Genomic DNA, 16155 nt, shown 5'->3' with positions numbered 1-16155 from the left:
ATAAATACCTGGCTAAAAATTTGCGAGCAGCTAGCAGTACACGTAGCAATGCATAAAGAGAATGCCATACAGATTAAGCAACGATCGCTCAGTGTTAAAGTGTGTGGTGGCACGGTAGTTAGCACTTATGCCATGATTCGAGTTTATTTGTGATTTATGTTGAAGCTTACATGTTGTTTGTTTTGAGTTAATATTCTCAATGACAGTTTAGTCTTTTTGACGAGAGTGCCGTCTTGCTGTAGTATCGAACCGTGTGATTTCTTGATAGTTGGATTTTTCCTAATTGTCGCAGGAATGGATCGCCACGGAAGCAATTCCTCGTTGTCGCTGAGTCATTTCTCCAATGGAGTCTCCTTGATCTAGAAACCAGCGCCGTCTCGAGCTGAGTAGGATTGTGTTATGTTTCCTAGGGTTAACATCAGCTAACGTCATGAGAGGCTGTTTTATATTATAGTCTGATAAGTAAAACAGCCTTCAGAAAAATGTAGGAGGATAGCACCAAAAAGAAAAATTAAGCGATAGAAAAATGTTTGAGTATATAGATTTGTGTGCAAATATGTATATATCTGTACTTATATTTGTGGGGAAAGAATAACAAGTGTTGAGAAGAATATAAAAGTGCACTGTATTTAACTTCAAAGGTACCTGGCGCTCGCTAATGTCTGTGTATATGAATATGTCTGTGCTGAACTTATTCAATGTGTGTGCCTGCATACTATGTGTATGCCTGAGCATTAATTGTTCTCTGTGTGTGTGTAAATATGTTTGTGCTAAAAATGTGTGAGCGTGCCTGTTATTTGTTCTGTGGGTGCGTACGTGTGTTTGGGAGTAAGAAAGCAAAAACATGGAGACTTCTGGGTAATGTAGTTCAACTATGATTTGCTGAAGCTGCCGTGTGCATATAAACTTCCAGAGCTCTGAGTAAATATGGGTTAAAATAAATGTGAGTATGAGTAACATTTGATAAAATGAAAAATGCATTTACTTTTAATAATAAATAATAAATGATAATAAGTGACAAAACTGAGGTAAAGCTGAATGTGTTAAAACAATGGTTTGGGTGATTTTGTGTATGTTATATAGTGTATTAGAGGGATCCCTATGTGTGTATGTTAAATAGGTTTCAGTGTGCTTAAAAGAATGTGTAAAAATATGTGGTGTTGTTTGCAAGAATGAAATAATTGATATTATTGTGAATGTAAATGTTGAAATTAAAAGAGCTCTTAATTCTAAATTAAAAAAAGATTTGAACAGGTGGTGTAAAAAGGTCTCCAGATTAAGCATATTATATGAGCACCTCTTATTTGAGTACTGGCCAGACTCTGATAAAAGGGAGGATTTTAATTAAAATGAGTAAATTTCGATTGAAGGAGACATTCTTTTAGCAAAATGAAGCAGGTTATTGGTAATACTCCTTTCAAAGCCTATGTTGATTAGTGCTGCTTAGAAAACAAAATTTACTGTATATTGGAGAGGCAGAGTAACAAGGAAAGCTGCTATAATGTGAGGGTTACTTGTATGTGGTAATGAAGGAAAGTGTAAGTGACAATATGGTGTGCATTTGTTTGGTGATGGTCAAATGCAACAATTGGTATGAAGAATGGCATGTGGCAGTATAAAAACAGCCAATGCCAAACTGTAAGTGAAAGAAAGGGAATAAGGAGCGTTAACTAAGAGAAAAACAGACTGTACTCTTTGGAGTCAACATTCTGAAAAACGTGTAATAAAACATCTGGAAGATAACAATGAAAGAATGTGCAAGATCAACTGTCTTTGACAGAAGGTTATGGGGAAAAGAAAATCAGTGTATATAATTGAAGTAGATTTGAAGTATTTTCTTTGTTTACCTGATAAACAAGTGGGTTCTTCATTCTAAATATGGGTAGAAATGTGCAAATTTCTTAGAGGGCTTTATAGTAAATAAATAAAGACATATTTTGCATTATAGGGCATTTTGATATATTGATTTCTTTCTTCATTTCCTTTGTGTGTAATATTGACATGTTTGTGTGAAATACAGTGGAATACTGGTATCACAACAAAACTAATGGAAGGCTCACTTTTATACATGTATAGAAACTTTAAAAATGAACACCTTGTGTAAAAAGAAAAATGTTTTTAGGACTTTGCATAACTGAACAATGGTTTGTGACTAGATACATGGGGGAAGAAATGTGGAGCCTAACTTTTTTGTTATTTAATGTCACCCAGGAAAAGATTAAGAATTTACCCATCTAGATTGTGGATTTCTTTCTTGACTCTGCTTGATATGTTATGTTTAATTTTGTTTAAATTTTACATTTTGAAACCAGTTTAAATCTTGGAACAAATGCAGATAATTTGAATATTATGTCAATATTATTGGGACCAATTTTTGTAATGATTTATTATTGAGTACTTTTCCTTTTGTAATACATTGATTGACTTTATTTTAATAATGACTTGGGACATGTTTTTGTTAATTGAGTGGAAATTGCAACCGCAGCCAAACTGGAAACAGCTATAAAGGAGGACTTGAACTTTGTGCTTATCATTTTAAACTTTTACTCTGACTGTTTAAAGACAAATTGACTTAGACAAGCACAGACTGGATTGAACTGACTGTTTGTTTCACTGCTAGCAATATTTTTAATAGGGGTACCCCAACGAAACAGATCTGACATCTTATGACATATTGTTTTTTGGATCCATAAGTAGCTACCAATGAAGAATTAATATGCTGACTATTTAAATGAGCGTTTTTAAGTCTTTACATCTGCAGGTGAAAGCTGTTTTTTCCTAGTGCATTGTAGATAACAGCATTTGAAGTTGAACCAGAGATTGGGCTGTGATAAAGGTCTGCAGATAAACTAATTATCTGACTCCAAGGAGAACCCAGCCATACCAAAGAGGGAATCAAGTCATGAATCAGGCCATCGATCAGCTGACTACTGGACAACGCACTTCGATTCCAGTTCCAGACATCATGGATACCTGCTGCCAAGAGCTCAACTATGCTGGTGATGTTTGAGCCCAAAAGATCATCGTGGATTCCGAATCATAGATGACATCTGCCTACTTGGGTCCTTTTTGCTTGGGATGTTGGACCCCAACACCTGCTTTGGTCCTTATTAGAGAAGAAAATCTGTCACACTTTTACTCTGCAGGGCTCAATGTTTTTGCTGGAGCCTGCTTTGACTGTCCACTTGTTTGACAAATAGCAACATCTTTGAAATTAAAAGTATTTGAACCGTGAAGTATGAAACATATAGAAGGGAAAGCTAATTATTTGTAAACAAAGCAGAATATAGGGATTCCTCAATAATATGTATTTAATGAATGTTTGTATTAACTCTTTGAGGGCTGAATATTTTTTCCAAAAAAACGATGGTTTCACACTGAAATCAACATAAAACGTCTGTTGCTGCATGCTGTGGCTGCCAGTTCGCTAAGAATGTGTGGCAGGCTTGCTGCCAGGCTGTCTTTGTGTGGCTGGGACAGCAGCAGCAGCAGTCACGGTTGCAGTCAATCACTTATATCAAAATCTGAGTCTGACTAGTCATAGTCCAGTTCAGAAATAATAGACAAGACGTCATCCATGGAGTATTTTGCTTTTCATATTCGTTTTGATCTCTCGCCAGATGTCCGTACCATTTTTGCCGTTGTGTGCGCCTTGCTACTCACGTGAGCGCATGGAATCTCAGTCAAACCAATGAATCTAACTTTCCTTTTAGTAATGAGAGTCCAACATAACAGATGGTTTTGTCATAGTTTACAGTTGATTACCATCGTCAACTCCTCCTTTTGACAAAAGTCGACATCAGCCCTGAAAGAGTTAATGGGAATACTATATAATTTGTATTTTTAGATAAATGTTTTGATATGCCTTCTGATATTTTGTATGAGATAATAAGTCACCTTTAAGGACCAATGATTTGGTTATTTGTAAAGTTAATCAGAATTGAATCTAATCTAACATAAGGGATCTATTAGAGATTGTTAAGTGATTGTCATTTAAGGGACAATGCACTATTACTAGTCAGGGTCAGTCCAGTTTAGATATTCTAGGTTATTGATTGTAGTGTTATAGCAAATAATGTAGAGCTTTACAATTAGGTACATTTAATTAATTGAAAAGAATAATAGTAAGCATATGGGATGACACACATGACTAGTATTTTGGGAATAAGGGACACATACTATAGGTCAGGACATCTATAGCTTTTAGAAGAGGATAAAACAGTTTAGGCTAGCATGTTGATGGTGATACAGGTCAAATGATTAACATCATGGCTTGATGAGTATATATGTTATGGAAATCAGTGAAATGAAGTAATAATTTGGCCCATATGAGATGGAGTGTCTTATACATACAGTGGTGAGTGTGAGGTCTGTGAATTAAAAAGCCCAAATGAAGTTTGAAGATCTCTGAAGATATGAATCCTTAATAAGAAGCTTGGGTATAACCCTTGAAATTGAAATGAATGTGACCTCAAAAATGACCCAGTGATTTGCATTTTGGAAGGTAGTGCTGACGTCTTCCGAAGGGAGGATTGACACCTACTGTCCACAAAATGGTTGCATTAATGTGATAATGGTGGCTCAAGGTTGAGACCACAGCTGGGTGTATATTTGGGCAATTTTATGAATGAGTGTATTAAGATGTGAGCATGGTGAGGTGTGTAAGGACTTTATCTCCGATTATCATTGTGCACAGAGGTGGCAACCTAAAACTGGGAACTTTTGAGTTATTTAAGATAAATATTTATGCCATCTGTATCATCACCAATAATATTAATTAGTATTAGCTTTATTTGAACCTGGGTATCATGGGGGTTCATGTTAGTGAAGCAGAAATTACTCTCTTAATAGTATGTTGTTGCTTATTACTAGTTTCCTAATTAGTTATTGCTAGAGTTGCTGTCAAACAGGTGTGCACCCAATTTCTTGAACCATGGACACCTTCAGTTAAAGATTTTTATTCTTTTCTTAATGACAATGTGGATGATGAAATACCAAATCAGAAGAAACTCCTTGGGTGAAGTGCTAGTAACCGCTCCCCAGGGAGGTGACCCTCTACGTGCAAAGTACCTGGGTTGAAGAAAAATTGTAATTTCACTGGAAAAATATTTCTCCAAGCGAAGAAAAAGCATTTATTATGGACAATTGTTTTATTATTATTGCTTTAATGACTATATTTAACTGTTATGTATTTTGTGCTTTACGAAAAATTGCAATCAGAACAAGAAGGGCAAGAGCGCTGGGTTTGCGCTGAGCGAGGGGCCGAATGTAATGGAAGGATTTTTCTAAAGAGAGGGGGGGATCAAGAGAGCAGATGGGCGTTGGTCGCTTCAGCGCGAAACCCAGCTGCACTACTAATGTTTTGGGAGAAACAGCCGGGAATGTTCTGAAGATACAGCCAAGGTTATGCTGACTTGTTTTTCACTTCGAGGGGCTTCACTACGCAATTCTTATTTTTGTGTGCCTTTTGGTACCAGACGCCGTCTCCGTCAGGATAAAGGGGCATGCTGACTTGTTTTTCACTTCAAGGGGCTTCACTACGCAATTCTTATTTTTGTGTGCCTTTTGGTACCAGGTGTCGTCATCAACAGGACCAAGTGCAAAACAACACCGCGTCCCGTGGAAAGGTGTGTGTGCTGAAACTAATCACTTCTGTATACACTGCTTGCACGTAAGCCGCTTTGGGCAAGGACGCTCAATTAGTATATAAGGGAAGGTTTCGCCCTCAGTTTCTTTGGAGGCTCAACCGTGGGGACAGCGCGCACCGCCCGGTATTTGAAAGGCAAATGAGTTGGTCCTCTGACAAGACTGACAAGCGGGCCCCCTCAGTCTACTGGTCTGGGATGATGGCTCTGGGTCTTTTTATATGTCTGTAAGTATTGTTTTGTTTTGTATGTCTGCATTATATGTGTTTGATTATTATAGTTGATTAAGTAAATAAAATAGAAGTATTGGACCTCTTCTCTCTGATTCGTTGCCTACTTATGTTCTAATCCCTTGAACCATTTTCCCAAATCAAAACACCTAGTCAGGCAACACTGCATTAAAAACAGGCATGATTCTGATATGGAAATCACTGCATGGGCTCAGGAACAGTTCCAAAAATCATGGTCTCTAAACACAGTTCACTGTGCCATCAACAAATGCAGGTTAAAGCTCTATCATTCAAAGAAGAAGCTATATGTGAATGTGATTCAGAAATGCTGCCGTCTTCTCTGGGCTAAAGCTCATTTAAAATGGAATGAGGCAATTCTTTTTGGAAAATATGGACGCTGCATACACCAGACTAAAGAAGACAGGAACTATCTAGCTTGTCATCAACACTCAGTTCAAAAGCCTACATCTCTGATTGAATGGGGTGCATTAGTGCCTATGGAACTGGCAGCTTGCATATCTGAAAAGGCACCATCAATGCTCAAAGGTATATACAGGTTTTAGAGCAATCTATGCTCCCATCTAGACAGCGTCTTTTTCAGGGAAGGTCTTGTATATTTCATCAAGACAATGCTAAACTGCATACTGCATCTGTTACACATGGTTTCATAGTATAATATTCCAGGTGCTGAACTGGCCTGCATACAGTCCAGAACTTTCACCAGTTGAAAACATTTGGCACATCATGAAATGAAAAATACGTCAAAGACGACCCAGGACTGTTGAACAGTTAGAATCCTATATCGGACAAGAGTGGGACAACATTCCTCTCTCAAAAGTCTAGCAACTGGTCTCCTCAGTTCCCAAACATTTGTGGACTGTTGTTAAAAGAAAAGGGGATGCTACATGTGCTAAACACGGCCCTGTCACTTTTTTGAGATGTGTTGCTGCCATCAAATTAAAAATGACCTTATTCTTTTCTTAAAATGATACATTTTTTCAGTTGAAACATTTGATGTGTTTTCTATGTTCGATTGTGAATAAAATATGGGTTTATGAGATTTGCAAATCAATGCATTGTTTTATTTACATTTTACACAGCATGCCAACATTTTTGGAATTGGAGTTGTACCATATGTAAATAAAAAGGTATTTTATAATTCTCAATCCTGTTAATCAACCCTGTTAGCTAAATTGGTATAAGGAGAGACAGAGGCATCAAGTGATAAAACTCTGCAAGAAAGGGCAATAAATAAATCAGGTAATCATTATTTAAGAATAAGTAATTATTATATTTCCATATAGTTTTGCTTATATGTTATACAGTAGAATGTTGAGTATCCACACTAACTGAGAATAAGATCAGTTTGGTCAATTAAATAGTCTGGATAATTTCTGGATAATAACAGATTTGCCTAGCATGTATAAACACAAAGGTAAAGGAATTAGGGCGTTTGTGCACCCTGAAAAAATACTATCTTTGTTTTTCATAACTATTTATTTTTAGTATGTTCTATTCAGAATTCTATTTGTTTGCACTGTCCAACCTTGGAGGTCACTGAGAGACCCTGTAATTTTGAAATATGAAATTCTTGAGAATAACTATGGTAGCCAAAGGGCATCACAAAAAAAATTCAGTAGAAAGTCTTTACAAGGAATCACTACATGTACATATGGCATACTCAGATTTGTCAAGCATACAGTTAAAACTGCTTTGCTTAACAAAAAGTATTTTTATTTACAGATAATGCTATATTACATAAAACTAATATGTTGTTTCACTACCAAAATATGAATAACCAAGTTCAAAACTGTTACAGGTGAACAGCAAACAGGGCAGGTATTAAGTTCACAGGCTTCTAATTACATGTATCACATTGTCGTACCTGGTAGATATCCGACTGAAGACAGCATTGAAGTTATTGCAGCTGAGAGAGAAAAGGACACCGGAGGCAGAATTTTTTAATTCAGATGCATGTGGATTCCCTTCTCGGTAGGTGTGAATGAAATGACAAATCTCTGGCAAAAGTTGTTTAACCAGCATTGTCTCATCAAGCCTCATGCTATCTTTGGGTTGCTAAAATCATAAAATGCATAATGAACATATTGATATTGATATAACAAGTACATTTTTATTAAGCAATAAATCAATAATACAGTAATTAACTAAAATACAAAGAATTCTTTTTAATCAACAGAGTAGAGGCACTTTTCATTACAAAATCCGTTCATTGTTATAAATGAATACAAATATAATTTATTTGTAAATTATTTATTAGTAAATTTATACATAAAAACATTGCCAAATGTATGATGAATCTTTAATTACCTACCTAGATAAATCAATTTTTTCATTAAGAAAATTAGTTTACTGTATAGACAGACTAATCACATGCACTTGCAAAAGTAACTTTGTCTTATAAAAAAGTGACTGGAATCAATCATAAAAATCCCAGTTTCTCTCTAATAATTATAAATTGTGAAGGTCTCTGGTAATTTATGGTACACTAGTAACATTTGATTAAAAAACACAAACAATTACAGGAAGTTGTCGATTTATGACCACTTTCAGTTCCAACACAACTGTTTTAAGTCAATCTGGACGTAAGATGGACCAGTATATTTAATCAAACTTAACTGTATTTATAGTCCTGTATAATAAGTTCCTTAAGTCACATTGGTTGTTCTATATCCTTTTTTTATAATCATTTTAGCACATTGTGTAGATTTTGTCTCATTTGTTTTTTTGGTACATTACGTTTTTAAATTTTATTATTGTTTCATTACTACTGTTGCTTGCATGGGTGTCAAACCTTTCACAGCTTCACGAATACCTTCTTTGTCTGTGTTATTTTATATAATCAGTGTGAGCCTTACCCAGTGTTCACTATATTAACTGTGAGAGGAAGAACCAGCACAGCCTGAGTAATCACGTTTTCTGTTTAAACATTTCAGCCTGTTAATAATAAACATTAACAGATAAAGGAATTTGAAGGTTCACACAAAGTGGCACATCATGAGTCACAACACAGAAGTTTTGGAGGTTAACCAGATTCAAGCACTGGTTACAAAAAGGTAACATCCAATTGCATTCACTTTCTTTCCTCCCTCATACTGCTCGATCACCTTCACTTTTCTGATGTGACAAATTTGAATTTTTTTTCTGTAAATGTAAGACAAATATAACTGGATGTCATCAAACCGCTGCAAGAAATAAACTGAGACAGCGATGAATGAGTCATGGCATATGGAGCTGGCATGGCGAAAACTATCGTTTTGATGATAATGTGACCTGAGGTCTCATGTATTATAACGGTGCATACACCCATTTACAAACACACGTTGAGATGTATAAATACTAGACTTGGCATAAAGCCACGCACATTTTCATGGAAGCCTAACCCCGTGCATACGTACTTTTCTGTTCAGTTTTGCAAACTGGCAGCACCCAGCATCAAAGCAGTGCTACTACTTCTGTGTGGTCTCCCTTTTTCAGTTTTACTGCGTAATTTATCAAATACACCAAAGTCAATTGCATATTGTTTATAAATTTAATTCACTTGATTGTACTCATTCTGTAAAAATATAATAGTGCCAGAATGGTAACAGAATAGGCAAACTATACCAACTACCATAGCTGCTTTAGCAATGTTAGAAGACATCACAAAGAATTAGGAGATGGTGCGTATTAGGCAATGATGACGACTGGCTTATAAATTGATTTCAGTTTCTAAGAGCTATCCACTGGGAGCTGTGTGCTAAACTGCCACCAGCTTTGCAAAGGAAGACTCTGAGGCAGGAGTCAGCAACCTATAGAACGGTTTTCAATGGCACTCTGACTGAATTGAAATATAGTAAAAAATTATATTTTAATTACAGCGCATGCATTCACTCCCTCACCTACATTTTGCATATGCAACTCACATGTAAATGGAAACCACGTGTTCAGTGCAGGCAATGGTACGTTAATACAAAACTTGATGTTCGCTCTTTTCAAGACTCTTGGACGAATGAATATGGATTTGCACAACAAACTGATTGTGCTGTGTGGGCATTATCCTGTGAAAGTGTCATGTGTCGTACATCAAGTGTACAAAGACATTATCAAACTAAACATCAGTTCACATTTAAAAACTCTGATGAGAAAAGGGAAGCTATAAAAAGGGCTGTTTCTGGTTTTAAGAAACAAATTTTATTTTAGTCAAATAATTGGAACCAAAAATAAAGCCAACAAATGTATTTATACAATTGTTTTGCATTAATTGATTAATAGCTCTGATTAATAATAAAGAATGATTAATCATATTAGAATTCCTGATAATTTTTTCTTATTCAAACTATGTATTTTGTATTGAAAAAACTTGTCATTTATAATTTGTAATACAATTTTTAATAAATGTGTTGAAAATTAGAATTTGACAAAACATTCTTTTCACATATGATCCTATGTAGTTTAAAATATTGAATGACCAATAATATAAGATTCAGTTATAATGGGCTCCGAAAGTATACTGTATACTTTTGAAGCACATTATAACTGGATTAACCAGACCAAAGTTTGATACTATATATAATAAAATTGGTAGAATTATGTTGGTATACGAAATAACATTGTAACACAGGTTTGGCAAGACAATGCTGAAAGGTTTCCAACCCCTGCTCTAAGGAATTGTGCTCTACCTGCTCCTTTGCAAGTTCTGTCCACTCTCAGGTTTTTAGCCACAGGAGCGTTTTCACTGAGTTGCACCATGCCAGCTGTATGGGATAGTACTATCTGCTTTTCATCAAGATATGTAGGATTTCACTACACTGTGGTTGCTTTGGCAAACAGGAAAGTGCAATTTGCAGCGACGTTCATTTTCCAAATGTAATTGGAGTTTTCAGCTGCATGCACACTGCCATTGCAATGATGCCAGACAAGTTATATCAGCCAGGGTTGAATCACCAAAAGAATGAGCTGGCATTACCATCATCTACAGGCTGGTCCAGATCTTATTATGCAATTTTAGTTATGTTATAACTTAAGTTTATTACTCCGAGCCAGTATCCAACTGAATGGAGGACAAGTGGGACATTACATGGAAAATCAGTGAATTAATTCAATGCAAGTCCATTTTCATTTATTACAAGATATTTTGAACAATTCTTTTGTCTTGTATTGTTTTAGAGCATTGCATTAAAAGTTGCATAATTAGATCTGGAGCACCCTATATAGTAGGGAAACTTATAAAAAAAACAACGCCGCACAGTCGCAGGTGCTTCTTTCAACTAGTGTGGCAAATGGGAAGCAGTCCTTTTAAGGATAGCAATGACAAACACTGAATGGAAGGGGCTAGTTATATCGATTTGCATATTCAAATATGCAAAATTCTGGGAGAAGTTGGGGTGGGCGCATGCACGTAATTTATAAAGGGGTAGTGTGTGGAACGTGGCATACTTACAGTTTTATGCATCTGGATTATTTCCGTTTTGTCTGTATGCCATGTTTTAGTGTGAATTCAACGCACGGCACTACACAAGCCCTTGGTCTTTGGACGTTGACATGTATAGTGAAACTGATGCACTGTACAATCTAATTGCTGTGATATGCCTGGTGAATTTAATCCCTTTACAAATTTTGATTATAGGCTAAATGACTGTAATCAAGCAGAAGGACAAGAAAGACGTTAGTCCCTACTATGGTAGCCTACAAGAACGCAAAGGGCACGTCTCTTATGTTGATCAGGCACTGACATTCTAGCCTCTCATGCACAAGTAACAAAAACATACTATAAGAAAAGTGTGCAAGGAAACATGCTTCTACTGTCCCAAAAGTGAAATTGGGCTGTGCATTTTAAACTGTATAAAAGCATGTATCAAACCTGAAAATACAGCAGTGGACACTAGACATACCTTTCCTACTGTATTTATGTTGATATTTAAGCTTTTATATGCTTCTGTTAACAAAAAAACATGTTTTTCTTGTTGAAAAAAATTCAATATTTCTGGCTCATTTTTCTGGGTTGCTGAAGAGGTTTAAACATTGCCTGTCCTCTGTTACACAACTCTCAATATGATTCCAAACAGTCTCTGGAAGCAACATCAGCATAAGAACTGTGTATCAGGAGCTTCATGAAATGGTGTTTCATGGACGAGCAGCTGCACACAAGCCTTTGATCACGATAAACAATACCAAGCGTCAGTTGAAGTGGAGTAAAGCAACTCGAGTGGTCTGCACAGAGACTTGACCTCAACCCTACTGAACACTAGTGGCCTGCACTACCAAACAAGGGAATGCTCCAGGAACAGCTGTTTTTATGCTTCACTAATCACACCGATTACAATTGATCACAGGTGGAAGCCAGTAACCATGTTCTGCCCTGGAAATGGTGGTAACTTACACCTGATTGAATTTACAAATATTGTTTAGGAGGGGGGTGATCCTTTATTAATCTCAGTATTTCTTGTTTTTGATTTTTTAATATTCTTCTGAACTGTAGCTGTGATATCTTTCACTTGGATGTTATAGATTGCATTGAGTAAGTAAAGCTGGAAAAATATTGGTTTGTGTGTTCTCATTTAAAGCTGTAAAGCAAAAAAAAATGTGAATATTCTGAAGGGGGTGATTCTTTTCTATACCCACTGTATGCCGTTCATGTTCAGTAGGCTTAAAATCTACAAAAAACAAAGTTCACTGATATAAGAGAGATAAGTAAATGTAACTCCTGATGTAAATTCTAAATACATTTTTTGGCAAAAAAGAATATGTAGAGCACTGTTGGGCAACGCGCACTGGTGCGCCGTGGAATTTTCTAGGGGCACTGCGAAAACTTTTGTAAAATATTTAAAATTGCTAGTGTTTTTGAACTTTTGGTTGATCAAAAAGATAATGTTTACAAAAAATATTTTATGTTGGAAAAACAGATAACGGAACACTTACGGAAATGAAGTCTAAGAAACGCGAGAGACTTCAAATGATCGACAAGGAAATGTGAGTTTGTCTTTCGAAAATTGATCCTCGCATCAATCTCATATGTGCTGAAAAACAATCTCAACTTTCACATCAATTAAATTTAAGATTTATCCTTTGATTCCTTTATTAATAAAATGTCTTTCAAACTTGTAAAATTAACTGTTTTTATTGGCGAATGTCCATAGATTGTGTCGTCACGACTTTATTTATGGGCAGTCCCTCAGGTGTGCCGCGAAAGAAAATTTTTGGACTTAGTGCTCCGCAACTCGAAAAAGGTTGCCTTTCACTGATGTAGAGCCATAAAAACAGAAGAGAAAGGAAAGGAAAAAATGTGTAAATAACCTTCAGAGACAGAGTGCACAAATACAGTTGAAAAAACCTGCCTGCCAGGTCTTTACTAAGGGTGGCCTTTAAGAAACAGCACATCAATTGTTTTACTACATTATTAAACAATGACAATGGTTGGTAACCCTTCAGTAAATTTCACACTTTTTCAAAAAGATTGTTTTTGTTTAAAGAAATAAGAAGTGTCCTACTAACTTTCTGAATAATACATAATACAAAATTAGTTGAAAATTACCCTCCTTACTAAAAATCAAACATCTCTGCATTAAGTAACTACAAAGCAGTTTACAAAGTAACCAAGTTGAGCAAATGAATACATTAGGGATGGTGTTTTCAAGGCTAGAAGATCAAGTTAGTATAGTATACAGGAAATTAATTTCTAAAGCATCTGCTTTCAATTATTAAATTGAAATAAAGCAATTATAATGGCTGAAAATCTGAGGAGTTTTCTGTCTTGACGTAAAGTTTGATACAGATTGTGCTTTATATACAGACCTAGGAAGAGAGGATTGTGTTTTACATACATACCTAGGAAGAGGGTTGTAGAGGATAAATCAGGTTTATATAGTAATACATGCCTGCTTTGAGTAACAGGTTTATATAAGAAGATTTGCTATTTTTTAAGAAACAAAGAAATAGAAAGCAAACTCTTTAATGTTCCTTGTGGTTACTCTGAAAATGTAAACTCATATAAATTTGCTGCTGCAAATATTAAAAATTGTGGTTTTCTGTATGTCTGAATCAAAAGCATTTTCCAATGTTATCTAGTAAAAACAGGTAGCTCAACATTCTGGATAACATCAAGACTAATATAATTGATAAATTACATCAACACATTATCGGTTATGATTATTACAGTTAAGGAAAATGTATCAGAAATACCTCATCAAACAGAAACCATGAAAAAAGCAGCTTACCCCAGCAAGACATTTATCCAATGTGTCTAATATGATGAGCTGAGATAAGTACAAGTTCTTCTCAGCAGCCTCCCCAAATATTCGCTGTAAGACAAAAAGTTAAAAATATCTTAACACAATGTAAAACATATAGGCAAACAAAAAGAAAACTGAATTAGAATAAAACAAGAAAAGACAGAAGATGAACAAGTAGAACAGAGAAACAAATTAACATTTCCTATTGCAACTTTCACATTTTCAGATGCCTCGCAGCTTTAAAGCCTTATTGAAACACCTTTGGCAGCAACTTAGTACCTGAAAGTCAGTAAGCAGCAGGTAATAAATTTTAAACCAACACAAATTAATGTATTGAAAAACAAGAAATGTTTATTCCTTGTTTCCCTTTATATTTGGTCACATCTTAAACAGGCACATCAAAAAATGAATAAAAACAATAAAAAGCTATAATTGAGCAGAATCTGAGGTAGTAGCAACACTTTTTACTTTTTCCACTTTTGAAATAAAAAATAAAATTTGGTCATATCTGACCTAGACACATCTCAAAATACATAAAATCAAAAAAGTGTGTGGTATTAGCAATAATATTTGTTTCCTTTTTGAAATAAAATAAATATTTTGGTCATATATGACCCAGGCACATCACAACGTGTATTTAACAGAACAAAAAAGAACTATCAATGCTATCAAAGCTATTAGTGTACAAACCCATAACAAGAGATAACAGTAACTAAAACACACAAATATATCATCTACTGCACAGTGAGGGAACATAGCTTCATTTTAAATTACCCCATTTGTGACTAGTTGTGCCATTTCTATAAACAAAAAGGTGACAATATGCGTGTTACATGTGGATCAAGTTTGAGGTACTGTGAAGGTATAGAGAGGCTGAAAGTGCTACATGCTTTGTTTATCTGGTGAATATACATAAAGTTTAATATTTGAAACTGACAAATTATCAAGCATAATAATAATTTTTTACCTTCATATAGCATTTTACTCACTACTGCATACCTATGATTCCCTTATTACACCACTGCACAGGTGTACTTTGGTGTAAAATATTGAGTTTGACAGTTTAAAATTACAAACACAGAATTTCCAAAATCAAAAAAAAATTACTAGTAGGTTAATAACGAGCTCTATATTCTAAAAAAAAAAAAAAAGAGTTTATGTAGTCCCACAAAGCAGTTAGTGCTTAACTTTTTGAGGCAGGTGTTGACTTATAACAACATATAGTAGTGTCATGACGCAGCTGCAGGCCACTACACAAACGCATTCAGCACTACCATCAGCTGATGCTTGGTACATCACTTTTCGATCTCAAGATCACTTGCATCAAAATCAGAGTGCGATAAGTCAGAGTCTGATTCAGCAATAATCCACAAAACGTTGTCTACAGAGTATTTTGCTTTGCACATTTGCCTTGCTCTCTCGCCAGATACGCCTTTAGCGTGAAGACAACTCCAGGCAGCTGGATGCCTATGCGAAAATAGCTTAAGTGTCCAGCAGTTGCTCAGTCAATATTGTGAACTTTTTGCGTGCCTTCATCAAATGTAGCCTTTCTAATTCATTCTTTGCTTTGAGTGTCAATGGCCATTCATCGTCCTTGTAACTGCCATGAATCCACAGGATCGAAGCGTGTGAGTGGAGGTCAACCAAATCATATGAAAAGAAGTGTGGAGACAGTGCATGTCAGTAATGGAGTATATTGGAGTACAATTAGATCCATTTGCGAAAAATCTACGTTTGCACACACTTGATGAAAATGAAATACAACTAAGACTTAGCACACAACTGATTATAGAATCATTTAATATGTAGTTGATGCCCCAAACCAGCTGTCGCAGCCTATGTACTTTCACCAAAAAAAATAAATAAATACATTATCATAGACTTCTACCACCACTTCCAGACACACAACAACGTGCTGCATTGTGGGGTGAATGTTGCTAGGCTGCGCAAGGTTTGCATTTATGGTCTGTACTACTGTAGGCATTTATGTAGAAATTTGTGAATGCTCCCAAAATGTGTTTTACTCTGCGTTTCTGGTGGGACCACTGGGCC

General features: G+C 35.6%; 1 protein-coding gene across 3 annotated transcripts in view; it reads right to left on the bottom strand.

Annotated features, from left to right (window-relative positions):
- nf1a (neurofibromin 1a) overlaps window positions 1-16155 on the bottom strand; it is a 405866-nt gene that overhangs the window by 317220 nt on the left and 72491 nt on the right. For all 3 annotated transcript variants that reach the window (XM_039756663.1, XM_039756665.1, XM_039756666.1), the window contains exons 3-4: window positions 14089-14172; window positions 7761-7951 (exon numbers count right to left, since the gene is read on the bottom strand). In XM_039756663.1, the coding sequence (XP_039612597.1) occupies window positions 7761-7951; window positions 14089-14172 (275 nt within the window). The remainder of the gene's footprint in view (window positions 1-7760; window positions 7952-14088; window positions 14173-16155) is intronic.

This window comes from Polypterus senegalus, chromosome 6, assembly GCF_016835505.1.
Source record: "Polypterus senegalus isolate Bchr_013 chromosome 6, ASM1683550v1, whole genome shotgun sequence".
Taxonomy (NCBI): domain Eukaryota; kingdom Metazoa; phylum Chordata; class Cladistia; order Polypteriformes; family Polypteridae; genus Polypterus; species Polypterus senegalus.
This window is presented reverse-complemented; position numbering and strand designations above follow the sequence as displayed.